The sequence below is a fragment of the Phaethon aethereus genome (assembly GCF_964289735.1).
Source record: "Phaethon aethereus genome assembly, chromosome: 28".
Classification (NCBI taxonomy): Eukaryota; Metazoa; Chordata; class Aves; order Phaethontiformes; family Phaethontidae; genus Phaethon; species Phaethon aethereus.
This window is the reverse complement of record NC_138604.1, coordinates 2,732,552-2,754,259: the sequence shown is the minus strand read 5'-3', so window position 1 is coordinate 2,754,259 and position 21,708 is coordinate 2,732,552. Positions and strand designations below refer to the sequence as shown.

Here is a 21,708-nt window from a genome sequence, read left to right as displayed (position 1 = left end):
GTAGGTAAAGACCTCACCGAGCTGGTCTTTCCTTGTTTTCAGGTGGAGCTTCCTTGGCTTTTTTTTGTTGTAGCTAGTTTCTTATCAGCCTGGGAGCAGAGAGATGGGGTTGGGATGGGCTCTGCGGCTCCTTCTCCATTTTTTTACTGCATCTGTTTGCCACGGGGCATTTTTGCACCTGGAGGAGAGGCAGGCGGTCGGCCGGGGAAGATGGGGAGTCAGCGTGGGTGGGGATGCTCTTTTGCGTGCCTTCATCCTTTGTGTGAGAAGGTGCCTCGCATTCCTCGGCGACTGACGCCCGAGAGCGTCGAAAGAGCAGGAAAAAGCGCGTGGTACGGGATTTTCTGTATTTTGGAAGCTCGCTACCAAACTTGGTGTGCCGTGGCATTCGTACTGATAGCAGAGGGCTCAAACCGTGCCTCAGGTCCTCTCAAAAAACAGAAGTCCACGGCGCGAAGCCCGTAAATGAAGCCTTACAAAAACTAAGGCTGGGCACGCACGTGGTGCCAGAAGGAACTAAGCCACCCTGGTTTTGTCCCTGGACAACTTGAGTGCTTTCCGGCTCCTCTTTCTAGTAAATCTTGTCAAGTCACAGCCGGCGGTGTGTTCATGCTGAACGAGGGATTGTGCCCCCGTTCTCAAGGGTGGTTCTTTTGGGGTGCTCTCGCCCATGGGGTGCGTGCGGTTCCTTCTGCCTGGGAAACTCCCTGCCTGGCCGGTTTAGGATCGGGACTAAAAGCGTGCAGCACTGCTGCCGGGCAGGTCACCGCATGCAGGCGCGTGGGAGGTCGATGCTCCCCGAGGGGGGAGGCTGGGCTCGGAGGTCCCTGCCGGCCCCGGGGGCGTTACGCTGGGTCTGCTGCAGCCGTTTTCTGTTTGCCGTGATACTGATTGTGTCCTTATGTCAACCTCTGTCCCGCAGGATGGACAGAATGACGGAAGATGCGCTGCGCCTGAACCTCTTGAAACGGAGCTTGGACCAAGCAGATGATCGGGATGATGTCCTGGCAAAGAGATTGAAAATGGAAGGACATGAGGCGATGGAGCGCCTGAAGATGCTGGCACTGCTGAAGAGGAAAGACCTCTCGGGCATTGAGGTGCCCCATGAGCTCCCGGTGAAACAGGATGGTGTGAAAGTCTATGAAGAAAAGCTGAATGGGAGCCTTAGGCCCCATGGGGATGGCAGGACTGCAGGGAGGCCAGGGAAGGAAAACATTAACGATGAGCCGGTGGATATGAGTGCAAGGAGAAGGTAGGTGCCAAACAACTAGAGTCTGTAGCTTGCCTGTTGTTAATCCTGTGCTCTGCCAGATGTGAGAACCCAAGTCAGAAATTAAATCGACATTTTGCGGTCCTGGGGGCCTGGGGGAGTCTTCCCAGAGTCTGCGAGGTCCCTTTGGCTGAACGCCGAGGAGCGGAGCCTGCTCTCCCAGCAGAGTTTCTCTGGAAGGCATTCAGCACTATTCTTTCATTGTTTTTGCTTCTGCTGCCCTTCTTATTCCACCCCAAAACCAGATGGATTTTGTTTCTTTCCTCCGTCCATGCGTTTAGCATTATAAGCTACAACCGTCGGGTGGCTGGCAGAGCCGACCCTGCCGGCGCGCGCGAAGGAGGAGGGCTTCCCCTCCAGCCAGGACTTTTTATTAGCACCTACAAAAGTGGCAAGCAGAAGTCCTTTATTTAGCTGGAGGCCAGGTCTGATGCAAGTGGCACGGGCAGTCGATCTCAAACCTGACCCTGGCCACGCTAGTGCCTCTGCAAGGGAGACGTAAACGGTTTTTCCTGCTGAGCCTGAGACTGCTCCTGAGAAGCGCTTGCCCGAGCGATCGAGTGCTGGTGAGCTGTGTCTGTTTTCCAGGAGGAGCTTTGGCGTTCTTCGCGCTCTCCGTGTGCGCGCTGCGCGCACACCTGATTTTTATCAGCGGTGAACTCTGGCAACTCAATTTCCGCAGCCGAGCCCTGCAGCCAGGTTCTGCGTGGGGGAGTTGGAGCGAGAGGGTCGCACGTGAGAGCCCGTCCCATGTGCTGCACAGCACCGGTGCATCCCGCCTCTGTTCTTATTTCAGCTTTCTTGCGAGAGAGAAGGAAACAAATGTTAACGATTTTGATTTTTGGCTTGATTTGGATACCGAGCCAGCTGAGGCTTGGCTAACAGGCTGAGGAGCAGAACGGGGGGAGTCCTGTTTTAAGTAGGTGCAAAGTGCTGAGACCTTCCTGTGATGTTTTGGTGGATGAAAAGCGGGATGTGAGCCGGCAACGTGCGCTGGCAGCCCGGAAAACCAACCGTGTCCTGGGCTATATGAAAAGCCGCGTGGCCAGCAGGGCAAGGGAGGGGGTTCTGTCCCTCTGCCCCGCTCTGGGGAGACCCCCCTGCAGGGCTGCGTCCAGCTCCGGAGCCCTCGGCACAGGAGAGACACGGACCTGCTGGAGCGGGGCCAGAGGAGGCCCCAGCAACGCTCCGAGGGCTGGAACGGCTCTGCTGGGAGGACAGGCTGGGAGAGCTGGGGGGGCTCAGCCTGGAGCAGAGAAGGCTCCGGGGAGACCTTCCTGCAGCCGGGCAGGACTTAGAAGAAAGATGGGGACAGACTTTTTAGCAGGGCCTGTAGCGATAGGACAAGGGGTAACGGTTTAAACTAAAAGAGGGGAGATTCAGGCTAGATCTAAGGAAGAAATTTTTCACAATGAGGGTGGTGAGACGCTGGCAGGGGTTGCCCAGAGAGGTGGGAGATGCCCCATCCCTGGAAACACCCCAGGCCAGGTTGGACGGGGCTCTGAGCACCCTGATCCAGTTGCAGATGTCCCTGCTCATGGCAGGAGGGTTGGACTGGATGACCTTGAACAGGTCCCTTCCAACCCAACCCATTCTATGATTCTGTCTTGTCTTGGAGCCTCGGATGAACGACCGTGCCTTGCCCAGGAACCAGGTGCCGGCAGCTGCAGCGTGTTTGAAGGAGGTGGTGGTAGTTCCCGCGCAAAACCGCAGCCTGCAACGACAGGAGCTGCGTTCACGGGCCGCTGTCATCGGTGCCGCTGTCCCAGCTGGTTGAGTACGTCTTTGTGTCTGGACGTACGGGAAGTTTGGCCTCAGCAAACCCGGGGTTGTTTGTTTGATGCGTCATATCGGGGTCTTTTTGTGTTGGTGGGGGCTTTTGGATGACGAGGGGGTGCTGCCGGTGCTTCTGGGGGGCTCCTGTCCCAGCCAGGACTGGTGAGCAGATGGTGGACGGGGGATTTGAAGGCAAGGAATCTCAACGCTTCAAGCCCATTCTGGGTGCTGTCAGTATAGTAAATGTTATAAAGATTAATGCCTTCGTAGGCACTGTCTTAGCTGCCACACCCTGGCTTGCAGAGCATCAGGAGTGGTGAACAGACCTGGAGTGCTGGAGGTAGGAAGGAGAAAACCACCTGGATAATTTTTCTTTAATGACAATATATGAGGCTTAAATCTGCCCGGTCACCTCTGCCGCTGGTTCAGCCTCCTGTAAAATCTGAAGAACTGCATGCTGTGAGGCAGAGACATTATTATTGTGTACCGCAGGGTTTTACCTGTGCTCGTGGGAGCATTTGGGTACGAGCAACACCCTTTGTAGGTGCCCGGGGTTTACTTGTGTCCCACTCCAAGTGCATCATCGGGGTGTTGCACCTCTGAAAAGAGCAATTCTCCCAAAAAGCCCTTTGGGTGAGACAACACGGGTAATACTCAGCAAATGGGTTTAAACTCTCAAAGCGTTAAATGCTGTAGGAATAACCGTGGCTCTGGGTAAGTTGCTGTGCAGGTCGTCTTCTCCCCAAAGAGCTGGCAGGCGAGTGTCGGGCACTGCAGAGGGCTGCGTGCTCAGCTGAGTTACTTGAATGTTGTGCAAGAAGACGTGGGGAATCCAGTTAGGTACCAGCATCGGATGCGTACGCTTGAATCGCTAACTGCGATTGAAAAGAAATCAGCCCTAAAAAGAGGTAGAAAAATTCTGCCACGAGTGTTGAAATAATTGAGTGCGAAATATGTCTCTTGCTAGAGAAGTAAGGCTGGGGGTGTTTAATTTTCCTAAACAGCTGGCAAGGGATCCCTAAGCTGAAGTTTGCTTGGGAATGTGCTCCGTGTCTTCTCACCTCTGCCGGCCTCCTGCACCGTCGGCATAGCTCTTCTTCCAGTAGTTTTGTTGTAATTAAGCTCTTGCCTTGACAAAAGTAAATAAAACAACCCTGACAAATTCAGCAATTCTTTGCAGATGGCCCTGTTTTCCCCTGTCTGGCTTGGACGCCGGCTTTGCTTTTTTCCCCTTCATGGAATGTAAATAAAACAGCCTGGATGTATCTGGATGCTTGTGCAAAATAATCACCAGCAGCCATGATGACAGCCTGCCTTTAGGAAAATCCCGAACCAAAATCCGGTGCTTTATGAATCCGGGTGTGCCCGAGGAATGGCCAAGGATGCCAGAGGAGCAAGAAAAGCTGTTGTGCTCAATGCTTGATTGCTCTCAGTCTCCCTGGTTGGAGAGTTTGGGATGCTGTTACACAAAGCGGGTGGATCCAGAGGCTTGCAGCAAAATAAGGGACTTGGTTTTGGTGCCGGCGGGGTCTGTGCGAGCAGCCCTGATGCTGATGGGGCAAGGGAGCCTCGGCTGAAGCCTGATGCATTTTATTTTTGACGTGCGATCCTGTGCATACCGGAGAGCCTTCTAGCCAAACGCTTGGTCATCACAGTATTTGTTGACAGCTGAAACTCTGTTTGGGGAATGGTGGCTGCGAGTTGACCTGCTTCCTTACCAGGATGTGTTTATTCCCGAGCGGTTTCGTGTATAGACATGCCCCAACTGATAGTTTGGAGATAGGCACCTTGGGTAGCTCGCAGCAGAAGCCAGATAAAATGCCGTGGGAGGGTGATGGGCTGCTCAAGAGCTGTTGAAGACTCATCCAAAAGCAGCTCTTGCTCTCGGCCAGCTAAATATAAAACTCCTCGGATGCAGATTGGTTTGCCTGGACCGGCTCGGGCTGACTTTATCTCGATAGGATATTCTGGACCTTCTCTGCCGACTGTGCTGCCGGGACAGACCACAGGAAACCCTCCTGCCACCGGTGACCTGAGAAACCGCAGCGTCCGTGGGGTGCCAAAAGAAGATCCACAAGAACAGGATATCTATGGATCAGTACATAGCACGTTCATATGACGCCTTAAGTGTGTGATGGCCCACAAAGAGGTTATTGAGGGCTCTGAAATAATGCACCCACAAATACTATGTCCTGGCACCTTTTGGCGCAGCCGAGAGCTTTCACGGCTTTGATTTCTTTTTTTTTGATGGTTTGGAGCCGTGCTGCTGGGGGTATTTCTCCAGCTGAAGAGTGACCTGTAAACTCCGTGATCGATGGGCTTTGCAGTGGACGTGCAACAGCTGGAGAAGGGGGCAGCTATGCAGCACTAGAGCTCTAAAATGCCCATAAAAGCGGCTATAACGTTTGGGAGATGAAGCTGCCGAAAGCAAAACACCCTGCGACGCTCGAGCAGCGTCCTGCTCCGAGCATCCTCTCCGGACCTCAGAGCACCCAGGCCTGGGAGCTGGGATTCGGCTCCGTGCTCCCTCCAGGGTGTTCAAAGCTAAAAGTTTCGGATAAAATAATCTGTGCGTCTCCTCCCGCACCCGCAGCCTCACACCAAAGACCTTCCAGTGAGTCCGAGAGCGATAAGCCCGTCTGCCTCGGCAGCACACCCGGCACCTTCATAACCACAGTGCTCCTGCTGCTTCACGCTGGACTATTTAGCATTTTTCCAAGGCTCTCCAAGCACCGTTACATTAAATTAGTGATAGCAAAGGGCTTTTATTAGTGTCTCCTTACTCTGAAGGATGCCACCACGAACAGCGCGGTGCTTGGATACTGCTGGATTATAGCATTGATTTTTTTTTTTTTTTAAATACTTTCTGTTTTCCCAGTGATGGGCTGCTGTCGTTGCTGCTCCTTTCGTTTACCCATTGCTAGGTCACAGTTCAATTGGATCTTTTGACTCCACGCAGGGTATTTATTCAGATTTTCCTTTATGGAGTGACCTTTTAAAATAGATTTGTATTGAGATAGGCTTGGAGTATTTACATCTCTGTTCTCTGGGGGACTTAGCCCGTTCTCATCTCCAGCATCGTGGCAATCTTCTTGAGTAAGTACGAACAATACCAGGCCAGAGTATCTACCCCTCTCATCTCGGCACCTGGCTACGGTTTCTCCCTATTTAGTTACTATATGGCTCATTGCTAACGCCCGACGGCCCTCGCGCAGATAGGGTTTGCGTCACGTGGTTGCTTACCTTGCGCTTAAATAAGAGCCCGCCTTTCACCCTGGTGAAGGAAACTTTTGTGAACGAGTCTTCTCCCTCCGGCGAGCGGAGGATGCTTCTGTCCTCAAGCCGGCAGCCCGCTGGTGTTCGTCGGCCCCGCAGGCGTGGAGAGCAGTGCCGAGCTCCGGTTCGCATCCGTGGTGGAGGGGGGAATTGTCCCGCTCCCAGATGTGCTGCCGATGTCTCGGTGTTGTGGCTCAGTCTTTTTTTTTTTCTTTTTCTTTTCTCTCCCTCCTGTTACGCAGTGACCAGGACAGGGGACGATTAACCCCTTCGCCAGATATAATTGTCCTCTCTGATAATGAGGCATCCAGTCCCCGTTCCAGCTCTCGTATGGAGGAAAGACTTAAGGCGGCAAATCTTGAAATGTTTAAGGTAAGGGGTTTCTCGGCTGTCCCGGGCGGCTGCTCCAGCGGAGAGCTGTTCTGCTGCAGGGGGTTTCTGCTTTTCTGAAGGATTTGGGAGCTAAGGGGGTTTCTGAGCAATGCGGTAACTTCTGGGTGTAACGATCCAGCTCTCGTGTCCTTGGGTATCTGTGTTACAAATTCTTGCTTGTATTAAAGCTTCCTCACGCTCTCTTGCCACCAAGGCAGAGGCAGCAGGTTTCAGCTGTCTGAGTTTTGACTGATTTTCTGCCTCTCTGTAGGGTAAAAGCATAGAGGAGCGACAGCAGCTGATCAAGCAGCTTCGGGATGAGCTACGGCTGGAGGAGGCCAGGCTTGTGCTGCTGAAGAAACTGAGGCAAAGTCAGCTGCAAAAGGAGAACGTGGTACAGAAGGTGAAGCTCTGAGCAGCATCGTTTGGGGCTGGGTGGGATAAGGGGAAGGTGCTTGGCCTCGCAGAAGCCTGTTAGCAGGCAAACACAAAGACTTGCTCTGCTCTCGGACCTTCCTTTACTCCACGTTTGTCCTCCAGTGTGATATTTCTTACCAAAGTGCGTTCGTAGCAAATCCACAGCCCATCCTACCTAGCACGCTGCCCTCGGGGCCAGCTGAGAAGATAAATCTGTGCAGCTCTGAAGTATTTGATGTAGCATTGATGAGGCTTGGTCCGTGGCGGGTCTGTCGATGGATTTCCTTTCCAAGCGCCGTGCACTGATGCCAGTTCTCATTTTCTCTCAACCTAGACTCCAGTCGTCCAGAACGCGGCATCTATTGTCCAGCCATCTCCTGCCCACGTGGGACAGCAGGGCCTGTCCAAGCTTCCCTCCAGGCCTGGAGCTCAGGGGGTTGAGCCTCAGAACTTAAGGACATTACAGGTGAGCCTTCCTGACACCCGTCTTCTGTGCAAAAGACCATGATTTTGCTTGGTGCACACGCAGCACTGCGCATTTGCCTCTGCCCGACTGAGATGCTTTTTCCAAGAGGCAGATTGTGTTCAAAAAACGTGTGGACGTGGCAATTCGGGACCTGATTTTGTGGGCATGGTGGCGTCGGGTTGACGGTTGGACTGGATGATTTTAAAGGTCCTTTCCAACCTTAATGATTCTATAAATGCTGGCAGTTCTTAGCGCTCTGAGTAGAACTGTCTGGTGTCCCACAGTCAGTCTGGGAAGTTCTTTCTCCAGGCAAGGTCATCTCTGAAGCTTATCAGCAGAGACTGAGCTATCCCCATAACACTTGGTGCCTGTCCCAGCTCTTGGACCCTTGCATGATGTGCGTGGGGGAGGTCTGGGGGCTCTGCCTCTTCAGAAGTGGCAGATTTTTTTCAGCAGGGAGGTCTGGAGGTTACTCCAGCCGATGATTCGCATCGTGTGAGGTGGAAGGAGCTGGATTTAGGTGTGGTGGCCCTGAAGAAAGTTGTCTGCTGCCGGGTCATGCAAGTTCTGGGGCTGCAGGGAGAAAACTGCTCGTTTGCACGTACCCGCAGGAATGGCCGGTCAGCAGAGCTGCTTTTTGAGATGGTGCAGAGTGGTCAGAGGAAGAGGGTGAGGAAAAATACAAACAAAACAGGGAATTGAAATGTTTACCTTCTTTGGGAAAGCGCTATAGGCAGAGCAGGGTGCCGTCCGACACGGCTACCTTTCTGCCTGTGCGCTGGAATAATGCTAGTTCTAGATGACACAACTGTTTAATGTTGCACGGGTAAACAAGAAGCCAACGGTATGAGCTCACTGGAAGGAGGGCACTCGGCGTGCGGCGTGGGGTGTTGACGCCGGCGGGCGGTGGGGATTTCTTTTCCTGGGGCTTGGTCTAGTCCCGCTGCAGGGCTTGGGGTCCCTGGTGACTCCCCCGCCAAGTGTTCCTCTTCTCCCAGCTGTGTAGCATCAGGAAACGGACTTTGTCCTTTCAGCAGGACGCTGTCAGTTCTGCTTCTTTGATAATGGAATATACAAAGTCCCAGCGATGCGGTTGTAAACCCAGGTGCTGGGAAGATGGTGTATGGGACGAGGATGGAGGTGAACCTCCAGCACGTCTGTCTGCCTGTAGCTTTCTCTCCTGCTTTTGCCAAAAGACTTTCATTTCAATCTTGCTGATCATTTACTCCCTCCATTAACCATCTTCTTTGTTTGTGGCATTTGTTTGCTTTGCTATGGCAACGATTCGGGGTCAAGTCTATTGTGACTTCGCAGTGGGATCGGGCTGGTAAAGGAAATGGGCTTTAGGGGAAAAGGAAGCGCATTGTTTGCACAGTCTTTGTGAAGGTTTTCTTATGTGTGACAGCGAAGAACCTCGTCTAGGACAAGCCTAATAAAAAGGGAGGACGGGAGAAAAAGGTCGGACAGGAGGCGTTGAACGTTTTAAGATCGTCTCTGATAAAAAATTGAGCCCTTCTACCTGTCATCCCCCCTTGGAGCCGTTCTGGCGGCGCTCAGAGACACGAAAACCTGGCTGTGAGCTGAGCGTTAGGAGAAGCCTGGGCAGGTCAAGCCCTGGCTCAGCCTGCGCTCAGGTCTCTCCAAGCCCGGTGTCATGTTTCTGACTGCCGGGGATTGAGGTTTGTAACACGCCTCTGCATTCCTGCGCCAAAGGCAAACACCCATCTCCCTGTTAGTCAGGACTACTCTAACTGTTTCGCTTTGAACTCGGGCACCGGTGTGAATTCTGGTTTTAATAGCTCCATGCAACTAGCAAACAGCCTCCTTGGGTTTTTAGTCCCCTCTTTTCCCCTTGCGTTTTTCTGTATTGATCAAATTGATGGGCTCGTTTTTAATGCAAAGATAGGGCACGAATATGTGTCTTGAAAATTACCTTCCAAAACATCCCAGCCTAGATCCTGAAGGTCCGTCCTCCTCCCAGTGAGCCGGCTGGCTGCTGGGAAGCCGTTGCTCCACGAGATTACTGCCCCGTTTCTTCACTCAGGTGGAATTCCAACCACTCGACAGAAAATATATTAACTTGAGACATCCTCCCTCCAGGCGAAATGGCTGTGATTATTTAAAATAAAGGACAATTAGAGGAAAAGTTAAGTTCTTTGAGCGCCGTCTCGCGTTAGAAGTTAACTGGAATTACAGATAAGTGGGAATGCTCTGCTGTTGCAGAGCCGGATCAGGGAACTGAAAATCCTGGTTTCCCTCAAGTCCTTTTTTTTTTTTTTAATTTTATTTATTTATTGTTTCCTTTCTCGACAGGGTCACAGTGTCATTAGGTCTGCCACAAATACGACTCTGCCCCATATGCTTATGTCGCAGCGTGTGATTGCTCCGAACCCTGCCCAGTTACAAGGGCAGCGGGTTCCTCCTAAACCTGGCCTCATCCGCACTACAACTCCAAGCATGAATCCAGCCATCAACTACCAACCGGTAGGTTACTCATTTGTCGCTGGGTTTTGGGCACAGTTGCCTGGTGGGGTTAGCAAGAAGGGAAAATAGGAGATGCCTTACGAGTCCGAGTGCCACGGAGGTGCTCGGAGCTCAGCGTGAAGACGTCGGAGCGAAGCTCGCAGGCGAAATATATCCCAAGCGTGGACGAAGATGGATGTCCTTGACCTGCGTGGAAGAATGAAATGATAAATAACGTAAAAACTTCTGGCTAGCAAAGCGCTGGTTCATCCGAGCAGCTCTGGCCTCCTGCTGCAACAGGGACACGAAGACCCCAGTGAAGCGGGGTGACTGGTTTGTGAGCAGGACTGGTTCCCCTTCCCGCAGGCGGTAGCAAGTGCTCGCTGATGCGTGCTTTTCTTCCGCTTCGCTCTGCCGGAAGAGCGCAGCGAGCTCCCTGCAGTTGAGGAGCAAGAAGCTTAAAACCATTTGTTTTACTTTTAGAAGAGCAAAAAGACTTCTGTGAAGACTGGAAACGGGGGGGGGGGGGGTGTGTGTAAAAAAAACAACCAAACAAACAAAAACCCAGGTTTCCAGTTCTAGCACTGGTGCTGTGTAAAGCAATCAAACCTTTCTCCAGCGAGCAACCCTGGTTCCTGGGCTCTGCCTCCCACGCTGTGGGACAGTCTCTGTTCCTCATCCCAGACTGCGACGCTTGGCTGAGATGCTCTGTGCATGCAGGCCCAGCTTAACAACCCCTCTTAATTCCTTTTAGGGTTTGTTGCCAGTTCTTAAGCCATTTAATTTGTCCCAACGATAGTGTAGTGCAAATCTGTAAATTATAAACATGACTACACAACAGTCTGAGACTCTTGCATCTGAACAACTGTCAAACAAACCTAATTACATGTTTGATTAAAAAAACCCACCCCAGCCACTCTTACAGAAGAGTTGTAAGTTCCTTGGAGTTAATTCATCAGCTATTTATTTAAACTGGCGTGAGTTATCCCTCTGATCAATTTTCCTGGACCTACCTTAGAACAACTGGCTTGGGATTAGCTTGGTCCTCTGCCTTTTTTCTTCCCCCCATCAGCAAAGTGTTAGCAGTCTTAAAAAAACAAACAAACGGGGGCAAACTGACTGATCTTCTGCGCGTTATTCTTGAACGACATGACCGTGTCCCCCGAGCTTTGGTAGCTGAGCCCATTTGAATCGCTGAGAGGGTTTGTGACCGTTTGGGATTTTCCCCTTCGCATGCGTGGAAGCGTTCATACCCTGGGAAGAGGTAGGCTGGGTGAAAGGCTGGCAGCAGCCCTGCCTCGGCTTTAAATAGGTTGCAGGCTGATGGCTTCTTACCACAAAAGACTGCGAAAGCTGCATCCTCAGGTCAGCAGAAGTCTTTGTGCTTTGCTACCGTCACGTGCCAGAGGGACCGCGCATCCAAATGAACGAAGGATGCAGAAGAAAGCTGCTGGAAATGGAAGAGGAGGGAATTGGCACATTTGGAGCACCTGTGTGGGAGGGGATGGACACCATCTGGCAGCGGGGATGCTGCCTGGGCGCCTGCCAGATCAGCGAAGCAAGAGGTGGAGGAGCAGAACTCGACAGTGAGCGATGGTGCCGGCGCGTGAATCACGGCACTCAGCGCTGCCTACGCTCGGCGAGGCCGATGCCGGGTCCCGAGGCCGGACCCTGCGCACGCGTTCCCTCGCCTGCAGAAGTCCCCGGGCTGCTCCGGGCGCCAAGACTCCTCCTGCTGATTCCGGTGCACGGAGGCTCCTGGGCACCGACGCTGCTGTGTCGTGGGGACCGAGATGAGCTCCCTGCTCCTGAGTCCCAGCACGGCTCCTTGTCTCCCCGGGTCTTTTCGGGAACGTTTGCAGACAGAGGGAGGGTTGTGAGAAGGCGATCTGGCTCATCCAGGTTGCTTCAGGGGCTGAACTGCAGGCGGGGACTGTATTAATTTTTTGTAATAATTCCCATCTTCTCTTCCTCTCCAGCAATCAAGTTCTTCTGTTCCTTGCCAGCGTACGTCGTCTTCAGCCATCTATATGAACCTTGCCTCTCACATCCAGCCTGGCACTGTGAACAGGGTGTCGTCTCCGCTCCCCAGCCCCAGTGCTCTGAACGACGCCGCCAACTCCCAAGCAGCTGCCAAGCTTGCCCTCCGCAAGCAGCTGGAAAAGACGCTGCTGGAGATCCCACCCCCGAAGCCTCCCGCTCCCCTGCTGCATTTCTTGCCCAGCGCAGCCAACAGCGAGTTCATCTACATGGTGGGGCTGGAGGAGGTGGTGCAGAGTGTTATTGACAGTCAAGGTGAGCTTGGGGGGCTGCTGCTTTCCTCGACTGCCGCTTTCCTCGACTGCCGCCATACGGTGCTCCCATGTGCCGTTTCCTGCTTTTTTTGTTGTGTTTTTTTTGCAACACACCAAAATCTGCAGCTTGGGAGTCTGCAAGAGGATGTTTTCTGGTCTTGGCCAACCCTGGACTCCGCCGCTTCTTGCTGCGGCTGCAAAGGGCAGGGCAGAGCCTGGACCCCCCCCGGGCACCAGGGAGCTGCGTGCTGACCCCATGGGCATGGAGCCGGTCTGGCAAGGCTGGCAGCCCTGGTGTGCCGAGCCTGCAGCCGGCCCCGGAGCAGGGATGTCTGTGTCCTGGGGCTCGTCAGGCTGTGCCCATGTGGGGAGGGGTCTCCCTGGCCCTTCACTTGCCCTGAATGAATGTTCAGAAGCTGAGATGGCAAAATCCTCAGAGCTGTGACTGCGTGGTGTCCTGTCCCTGCGGGATTGTGGAGGTTTTAGCTCCCACCTCACCATTCCCTCTGGGTTGTCACCTTCCAGCTGGCCAGGATCGAGCCTGTGCTCTTCCAGCACGTGCTCGGCACGGCGTAACTGCGGTGCATCGCTGGCTCACCTCACTCAACCACCAAGACCCCCCAGGTTTTTATAGTCTTGCAGAGCTGGTCCCAGCACCATCGGATGGTTCTGTGCCTGGGCAGGATTTCTCCTGCGTCTTTCCCGGGATGCTGGGCTCTTGCCCAGAGTGGGGTTGGACTTCGATCCAATGCTGTCCTGAAAATCTGTTTATTTGCTGGGACCTTCCCTCCCACTCCGCGGGTGCGCATGGGAGCCTGTTGCAGTCGTGCCGGGATGGAGGAGACGGTGTGAGGGTGGGGGGCTGTCCCATTTTCCCACCTAACTCCCATTCCTGGTGACTCTCAGGGAAAAGCTGCGCATCCCTCTTGCGTGTGGAGCCCTTTGTCTGTGCCCAGTGCCGCACCGACTTCACCCCTCACTGGAAGCAGGAGAAAAACGGGAAGATCCTGTGCGAGCAGTGCATGACTTCCAATCAGAAGAAGGCGCTGAAGGCAGAGCACACCAACCGGCTGAAGAACGCCTTCGTGAAAGCTTTGCAGCAGGAGCAGGCGAGTACACGGCCCCTTCCGCAAGCTGCCTGGAGCTTCCCTCCCCGGGCTCCAGGACCCCGTGCTCCCCCTCCCTTTGCACATCTCCAGCCGCGCAGCTCTCCGGTAGGTCAGTCGGGGTTCCCTGTGCGTGAGCTCGGAGGAGTTTGGCTTCTCAGTGGGGGTGCCCAGCTCGGCACGTGGAGCTTCTAACAGCGAAAGGCTGGTGCTGAGTGTCCAGAGTACTCCCGACGCGGCTGCTCCTCACCCTTTGGGCATTTTCCCCCTGGATTTGCAGCTCGAGGGCTGGCTGGGGACAGCTGCCTTCCCTCCCTGGTTTTGCCACTGACTTTTCCTGGAATGTGTGGGAAGTCGCTTAGCCGCTTGCTGCCTGCTCGCTTATTTGTGGAAGGTGGGGAATTTGCTAAATTCCCCTGATAAATCGGTGTTGGAGAACTTGTTTAGAGGCCCTGGGGTAAAATAAACTGGAATCACTGGAATCATCATTTGAGAACTGTAAAAAAAAAAAAAAAAAAAAAAAAAACCCAAAAAAAAAACCCCAAAAACAACAAAACACCACACTAAATGTGAAGTGGAATCCAGCTCCTGACAAATGGGACGTCTCTGTTTTGGAGCAAGAAGAGTCTTTGGGCTGTTCGTAACAAGCGGGTGTGGAGATAGAAAAGCTGTTCGTGTTGGCCGCAGCAAGACTGCGGTTCCAGTAACGCCTTGGGAAGGTGGCCGGGTTTTGAGCGGTTTTCAAATCGGCGAGTGGGGAGAGGGACCTGCTTCCCCTCTCTCCGGGAATGCCGCCCACCGCGGCCGGCCTCGGCGTGAGTGCCGGCGGGGTCAGCTCGGTCGCGGTGCGTCTCGTTGGGGAGGCAAGGTCTAGTGGGCTGGCGCGCGCCTCTGAGGATGCTTCTGGTTCTTTCGCTCAGGAGATCGAGCAGAGGCTACAGCAGCAGGCAGCCTTGTCCCCCACCGCAGCTCCTGCCGTCTCCAGCGTCAGCAAACAGGAGACCATCATGCGGCACCACACGCTCCGGCAGGTGAGGAGCTCCGGCGCGGGGCTCCCGGCCGAGCAGGAGCGTGCGTCCCCTCGCTCGCAGCCCAGGCGACTTCCCGACTGCCGGGCGATCCCGGTGCCTTCCTACCATCTTTGTTCTCCTCTTCCTCAGGCTCCGCAGCCCCAGAGCACTTTGCAGCGCGGCATCCCCACCTCTGCCCGCTCCATGCTTTCCAACTTTGCGCAGGCACCCCAGCTGTCCGTGGCGGGCGGTCTCCTCGGCATGCCAGGTAAGGTCCCCCGGCCATGCCGGAACACAGGGAGGACGGGGCTGGGGGCTAGCCGGGGAGCGGGACGGGTCGGTCTGTGCCCGGTTTGATTTTTTGGGGGGAGGCCAATGGCGATCGTGATGCTTCCCTCGCCGCTGCCACAGAGGCCCTGCAGACCTCCGCGGATTTTTGGATGGCGGGTTTGGGTTAAATTACTGCTTCCTAGGTAAAAGCTGGGAGAGTCCTGGCTCGCTGGGCTCGGACCTCTGGGCGCAGGGGCGTGTCGGAGGGGGTCCCCACCTGCTTTTCTCTCCCCTCTCCAGGTGTTAACATCGCTTACCTGAATGCTGGGATCGGAGGCCACAAAGCGTCGAGTTTGGCGGACCGACAGCGGGAATACCTTTTGGATATGATCCCGCCCCGCTCTATATCGCAGTCCATCAGCGGACAGAAATAACGCCTGTCGACCGTCCCCACCTTCCGCCCCACTTCCGTCGCATGCAGTGCCTGTACTGGTGCCTACCGTACACGGGGAAAAAAGACAAAAAAAAAGAAACAAAAAACAAATGAAAAACAAACAAACAAACAAAAAAAACCCATTTCAAACCTTCAGCGACCTGTCCTTTTTCCAAACCTTAACTTCTTTGGTTTTCTATAGCAGTGAGAGGTCACTTCCTTTGCCCGAGGTCAGAACAATGTCTGCTTGAAATCAGCACTCTCCATGTGTTAAAGCTTGTTTTATGCTATTTTTTGTAATGACAAAGCATAGAATTTTTAATTGTGTTGTGGTTTTTGGTTGAGTTTTCTTTTTTCCCCCCCTCTTTTTTTTTTCCCCTCTTTTTTTTTTTTCCCCCCCTCCTTTGCTAAATGGATGGTTAAACCTTTTTTTCCTTTCCAGAGACTTTGTAAGGGCATCCGCTCGACATTAAGTGACCGTTATTTTTTTTAAAGGGCAGTTTATGCTGACTCACGGGGAAACAGGGGCAAAGAGATGCGATGGGCTGGAGCCCGGACCGCCGCCCGTGGTAGGGTGCTACAGTTCCCTTGGCTCGGCAGAAGAAGTCAGGAGACGCCGATCCCGACGCCTTAGCTCCCGTCTCTCTCTCCCCAGAGGAAGGGAGCTCGATTTGGTGAGGAGCCGGTGCCCGTCGGCACCGGTGCGCGGGCATCGGCGGGCTCGATGGACGGTGCTGGCAACCCCCTTGACCCACCCGAGGAGCCCGGCGGGGCGCGGAGGGGTGTCGACGCTGCCCGGCGAGCCCGCGGCGCGGCGGGCGGCCGCCGCGGTGCGTGGCGGCGGCGCTTTTCGGCGGGCTCTAGAGCAGACTGCGAACGACCGGTGGCCTCGGGCGCGGTGAGTCCCCCTCCTCTCCCCTCCGCGCTCTTGCATGCTCCGGAGCCGCTCTCGGTCGTCGTCACCCGCGGACGACGGGCACGGCCCCGCGGTCCCCGCGCGGCATCCCGGGCTCCGGCCGGCGGTTAACGAACCCAAAGCAAGACGTAAGCCGCGAAAAGTCGTCTGAGAAACGCTCTATTTGCACTTAACCTTCACACTAACGGGCCCTCCCCTCCTCTTCCTCCCCCTCCTCCTCCTCCTCCGCAGACAACCACCCTAGCCAGCGGAAATCGCACCCCGGCTGCCGGAGAGACCCCGGCAGAGCCGTCCCCGCATCCCCCCCGTCCCCTCGCCTGCGCCGGGACCCCTCGGCGCCCGAACTTGCCCAAACCCGAGCGTCGGTGGCGCGGGGGTCTGCTGCTCCCGGGGTTTCCTGGAAGTTTTCTGGTTGTTTTAAAAATTCTTTTGTTTTTAATTCATTTCCTTTTATTTTTGATTTTTAAATTCTTTTTCCCCTGACGTTTAAAATTTTCTCGTGCAATTCCGAAGCGCCGGCTCGCCCGTGGGGCGCCGCTCGACGGCTGGGGGGCCCGGGAGCCCCCATTTCCCCCGCCCTGGCGCCGCCGGGCGCCTTCTCTCCCGAAACGCCGCCCCTCGGGCGGTGGGGAGGGGACCCCCACCCCGCCAGCGTCCCCCCTCAATTCAATGAGCACTTAACCCCCGAGGGGTCTGGGCGCCCCGACCCCCCCCAAGGGCCCTCCAGAGGCAAAAGGATTAATTTTTTAATTTTTTTTTTTTTTTTTGAAGCTAGTGAAGCGTAGTGGCGTATATATATATACATATATATATATTTTTGTGGGGTTTCTTTTTGGTTTTAATCTTGTTTAGCTGGCTCCCCCCTTCCACGCCCCCCCCTCCGGGATGCTGAGATCCTTTTCAAATCTCCTCTTACTGCCCTGCTTCCACGGGCGCACTTTGCCGAATCGTTTCTTCTTGGATAAACCTGAATTTTTGGTTATTTTGGGGGTTTGTTTTTTTTTTTTTTTTATCGGCTTACCCTTCACGCCCCCACCCCAGGACCCTTCGACGTGGTCGAGCCCCCCCCTCCCGCCGTGCCCCTCGCTCAAGTGCCATTCTCCCCCGTCGGGCGTTACCGAGAGGTACGAGGTGACCTGGGCGCAAGGGTTGAGATTAAATTATAAAACTTAAAAAAAAAAAACAAAAAAAACCTTTAAAAAAAAATATATAAAACATTAAAAAAAAAAAAAATAGAAAAAACCAAGTGCAATACTTAAGGCCGAGGCTCTCCCGCCCGGGGGGGCGGACGGCGGGGGGCGGACGGAGGGAACCGATGGAGAACAAGATGCCGACTTCATGGTGCTATAAGTGAAATCCGCCCTCGGGGACGGGGTGGGGGGACCCTCTTTTTTTTTTTTTGGCCCACCCCAAAAAAAAAAAAAGGGTGGGGAGGGAGGTTCAACGGGGCCGGGTCCCCGAAGCGGACCCCCAAAACCGTGCCCGGCAGTCCCCAGGGTCCCCCGAGGCTTCGGCTGTGACCTGCGCAGGTTTAACAGTTTTATTATTATTTTTATTGTTGTTATTATTTTTTGGCTTGAGCCCCCAGCCCCCGGGGATGTGATGTACGGTAGAAAATCTTCCTGGTGTTTTGTTTTTTGTTTTCTGGATACGGAAATAAGGATTTCTTTCCCGCTTTCCTTCACGATTCTTTTACAGCTAGGGCTAGATCCGCTTGTGAAAACGCTTTTATTGGGGTTTAATTTGGGGGGGAAAGGGGGTGTGGGTTGTTTTTTGGTTGGTTGTTTTTTTTTTTTTGGTTCCTCCAAAGGCGTAACCCCTCCCTCCTCTCACCTCCCCGGCCCCGACCCTTCATTAGCTTACGATATCGCTGCCGAAATGTTATAACAAGGACTCATCCGTGTATATAAGCTATTTCTTGACACATTAAAAAAAAAAAAAAAGATAAAAAAATACAAAAAAAAAAAATTTACAAAAATTGTACATTGTGTAGAAAAAAAAAAAAAAAGACAAAAGAAACAAAAACAAAACAAAAACAAAAAAAAAGACAAAAAAACAAAGCAACCCAACCCGGAGAGCGAACCCGCCTCGCCATGGGTGTTGTGGAAGTCGTCACGTCCTTCTCGTAGTGTGACCTCGTGTGTATGACATGAACGTGCAAAAGGGGGTTCCCGGCGGCTCGGCTTTTGGGGGGGTGGGCGAGGGTGGGAAACGGTGCTGGGGGGGGGGGGGGGGCGTGGGGGGGAAGCACGCGCACGCACACACACACACACACACGCGCGCGGGACCGGTGGCCCCCCCCGGCCCCGGCGATGCACTGGTGGCGGCGGCCACCTCCCGAATCTGTGCCTTTCACACACACGCAAACGCGGACCCCCCGCCCGCGGCACCAGCAGCCCCGGAGGCGGGGAGGGGGTGTCGTCCCCGTCCCCCGTCCCCCCCCCCCCCCAAAAAAAAAATTTAAAAAAAATTTAAAAAATTTAAATTAAAAAAAAATTAATTGGGGGGGGGTTGGGGCAGCGCGCTGAGCACGGGGGGAGCGGGGCCGGGGGGGACGAGTATTATAAACTGTAACTGTATTTGCACTGTTTTTATTATTGCATTGGCATATATACAATATACATCTATAACAACCTGCCGTCTGCGGCCTCTTCCTCCGCCGCCCCGGCGCCGGGCACGCGCCCCACATTTTGAGGGATTTCGGGCACGATTTGAAGGATTTGGGGCCCAATTTGGGGGATTTGGGGACGAATCGGTGAGATTTTGGTCCCGAGGGGTAGGATTTCAGGCCCAATTTGGGGGATTTCGGGACAAATCGGTGGGGCTGCGGTTGCGGTTGGTGGGGTTTCGGTCCAAATTTGTAGTGTTTCAGGCCGAATTTATGGGGTTTCGGCCCAAATTTGTGGGGTTTCGGCCCAAATTTGTGGGGTTTCAGCCCAAATTTGTAGTGTTTCAGGCCGAATTTGAGGGATTTCAGCCCAAATTTATGGGGTTTCGGCCCAAATTTGTAGCGTTCAGGCCGAATTTGTGGGGTTTCGGCCCAAATTTGTGGGGTTTCAGCCCAAATTTGTAGTGTTTCAGGCCGAATTTGAGGGATTTCAGCCCAAATTTATGGGGTTTCGACCCAAATTTGTAGCGTTTAGGCTGAATTTGTGGGGTTTCAGCCCAAATTTGTGGGGTTTCAGCCCAAATTTGTAGTGTTTCAGGCTGAATTTGAGGGATTTCAGCCCAAATTTATGGGGTTTCGGCCCAAATTTGTGGGATTTCGGCCCAAATTTGTAGCGTTCAGGCCGAATTTGTGGGGTTTCAGCCCAAATTTGAGGGATTTCAGCCCAAATTTATGGGGTTTCGACCCAAATTTGTGGGATTTCAGCCCAAATTTGTAGCGTTTCAGGCCGAATTTGAGGGATTTCAGCCCAAATTTATGGGGTTTCGACCCAAATTTGTGGGGTTTCAGCCCAAATTTGTAGTGTTTCAGGCCGAATTTGGGGGATTTCAGCCCAAATTTATGGGGTTTCGGCCCAAATTTGTAGCGTTCAGGCCGAATTTGTGGGGTTTCGGCCCGAATTTGTGGGGTTTCAGCCCGAATTTGAGGGATTTCAGCCCAAATTTGTAGCGTTTCAGGCCAAATTTGAGGGATTTCAGGCCCGTTTTGCAGGATTTTGGGCCCAATTTGGAGAATTTTAGACCAAATCGGTGGGATGGCAGGCGGAATCGGTGGGATTTCAGTCCGAAGCTGGGGGATTTTGGCCCTGCTTTGCAGGATTTCAGGCGCAGTTTCGAGGGGTTTAGGCCAAATTTCTGGAATTTCAGGCCAAATCGATGGGATTTTAGCCCAAATAGGTGGGATTTCAGCTCCACTTTGCAAGATTTCAGGCCAAATTTGCAGGATTTCAAGCAGATTTGCAGATTTTAGGCTAAATTTCTGGGATTTCAGCCCCACTTTGCAGGATTTCAGCCCGATTTGGAGGATTTTAGGCCCAATTTTGGGGATTTCAGGATGAATCAGTGGGATTTTGGTCCCAATCACTGGGCTTTCAGCCCACAGTTGCAGGTTTTCAGGCCCAGTTTGGAGGATTTTAGGCCAAATTTGAAGGATTTCGGGCTGAATCAGTGGGATTTTAGTCCCACTTGGGATTTTGGCCCCACTTTGCAGGATTTCAGGCCCAATTTGGAGGATTTTAGACCCGATTTCTGGAATTTGAGGCCAAATTGGTGGAATTTTGGTCCCAACAGGCAGGGTTTCGGCCCCGCTTCGCAAGATTCCCTGCCAAATTTACAGGATTTCAAGCAGATTCGCAGATTTTAGTCCAAATTTGTGGAATTTCGGCCCCACTTTGCAGGATTTTGAGGCTTGATTTGCTGAGTTTTGGCCCAAATTTGCAGGTTTTTAGTCCCAGTCAGTGGGATTTCAGGCCAAGTTTGAGGGATTTCAGGCCCGGTTTGGAAGAATTTAGTCCCAATTTTGGGGATTTCAGGCAAATCAGTGGCATTTTGGTCCCAATTTGCAGGATTTTAGCTCCAATTTCTGCAATTTTAGGCCAAATTGGTGGAATTTTGGTCCCAATGGCAGCATTTCGGCCCCACTTCGCAAGATTTCAGGACAAATTTGCAGGATTTCAAGCAGATTTGCAGATTTCAGGCCAAATTGGCGGGGGTTTGGCTCGCGTTTGCAGGATTTGAAGCCCAGTTTGCAGTATTTTGCCCCAAATTTCTGGGATTTCAGGCCTGAGTTGCAGGATTTGGGGCCAAATTAATGGGATTTCGGCCCACATTTGCAGGATTTTAGGCTGAATTTGGAGGATTTCAGGCCAAATTGGCAGGATTGCAGGCCAAATTTGTGAGATTTTTCATCCCATTTTGCAGGATTTCAGGCCAAATTTGGAGCATTTCAGGCCAAAGTTGCAGGATTTTTGCACAAATTTGCAAGATTTCAGGCCAAATTTGCAAGATTTTGGCACAAATTTGCAGGATTTCAGGCCCGAGTTGCAGGATTTTAGGCTCAGTTTGTGAGATTTTGGCCCCGGTTTGCAGAATTTGCATTTGGAGTTGTGGGATTTGAGGCCAATTTTGCAGAATTTGGGTCTTTTAATTTGTCGAAGGGCGGCCCAAATTTGCAGGATTCCCCCCCCCCCCCCCCCGCAGTTTGCAGGGAACACCCCGCCTGGGCGGGGGGTCCAGGGGTGGGGGGGTGCAGCTTGGGCCCCCCCGTGCCCTGGTTTGCACCCACCATCTCCAGTGTCACCCCAGCGGCTCGAGACTGTCCCCCACGTGTGTGCCCCCCCCCAGACCCCCAACTACCTTCGCCCCCCCCCCCAGCACCCAAATGGCTGCCCCACACCCCAGCTGTGGCTTTTTGGGGAGGGGGGGACATCACCCCCACCTGAGGGAATTGGGGGGGCAGCCACAAGTGACCCCCAAACTCCAGCATCCTGCAAGAGGCGGGGGGGGGAGGGAGGGAGGGACAGACCTTTTGCACAAATTTCAGGGTTTTTTGGGTTTTTTGGGTTTTGGTGGTTTGGTTTTTTTTTTTTCTTCCTCTTTTTGGAGCCTCGTCTTTGAAATCTGGTTTCCCGACGACAAAGCAAAGCGGGTTCGGCGCTGCCGGCCGGGGATGCGGCGGCTGAGGACAAGCAATA

The 21,708-nt window shown here is 53.4% G+C and overlaps 1 protein-coding gene across 1 annotated transcript; it reads left to right on the top strand.

The window, feature by feature from the left end:
• Nucleotides 1-923: 923 nt before the first annotated feature.
• GATAD2B (GATA zinc finger domain containing 2B) lies at nucleotides 924-18,129 on the top strand (the record flags this gene model as incomplete). Its single annotated transcript, XM_082011607.1, has 10 exons — nucleotides 924-1,252; nucleotides 6,565-6,694; nucleotides 6,966-7,097; nucleotides 7,446-7,577; nucleotides 9,891-10,061; nucleotides 12,020-12,335; nucleotides 13,241-13,443; nucleotides 14,361-14,471; nucleotides 14,601-14,718; nucleotides 15,021-18,129. 10 exons carry the CDS (start codon nucleotides 924-926, stop codon nucleotides 15,152-15,154), a joined length of 1,776 nt encoding a protein of 591 aa, XP_081867733.1. The 3' UTR covers nucleotides 15,155-18,129.
• Between the last annotated feature and the right edge of the window lie 3,579 nt (nucleotides 18,130-21,708).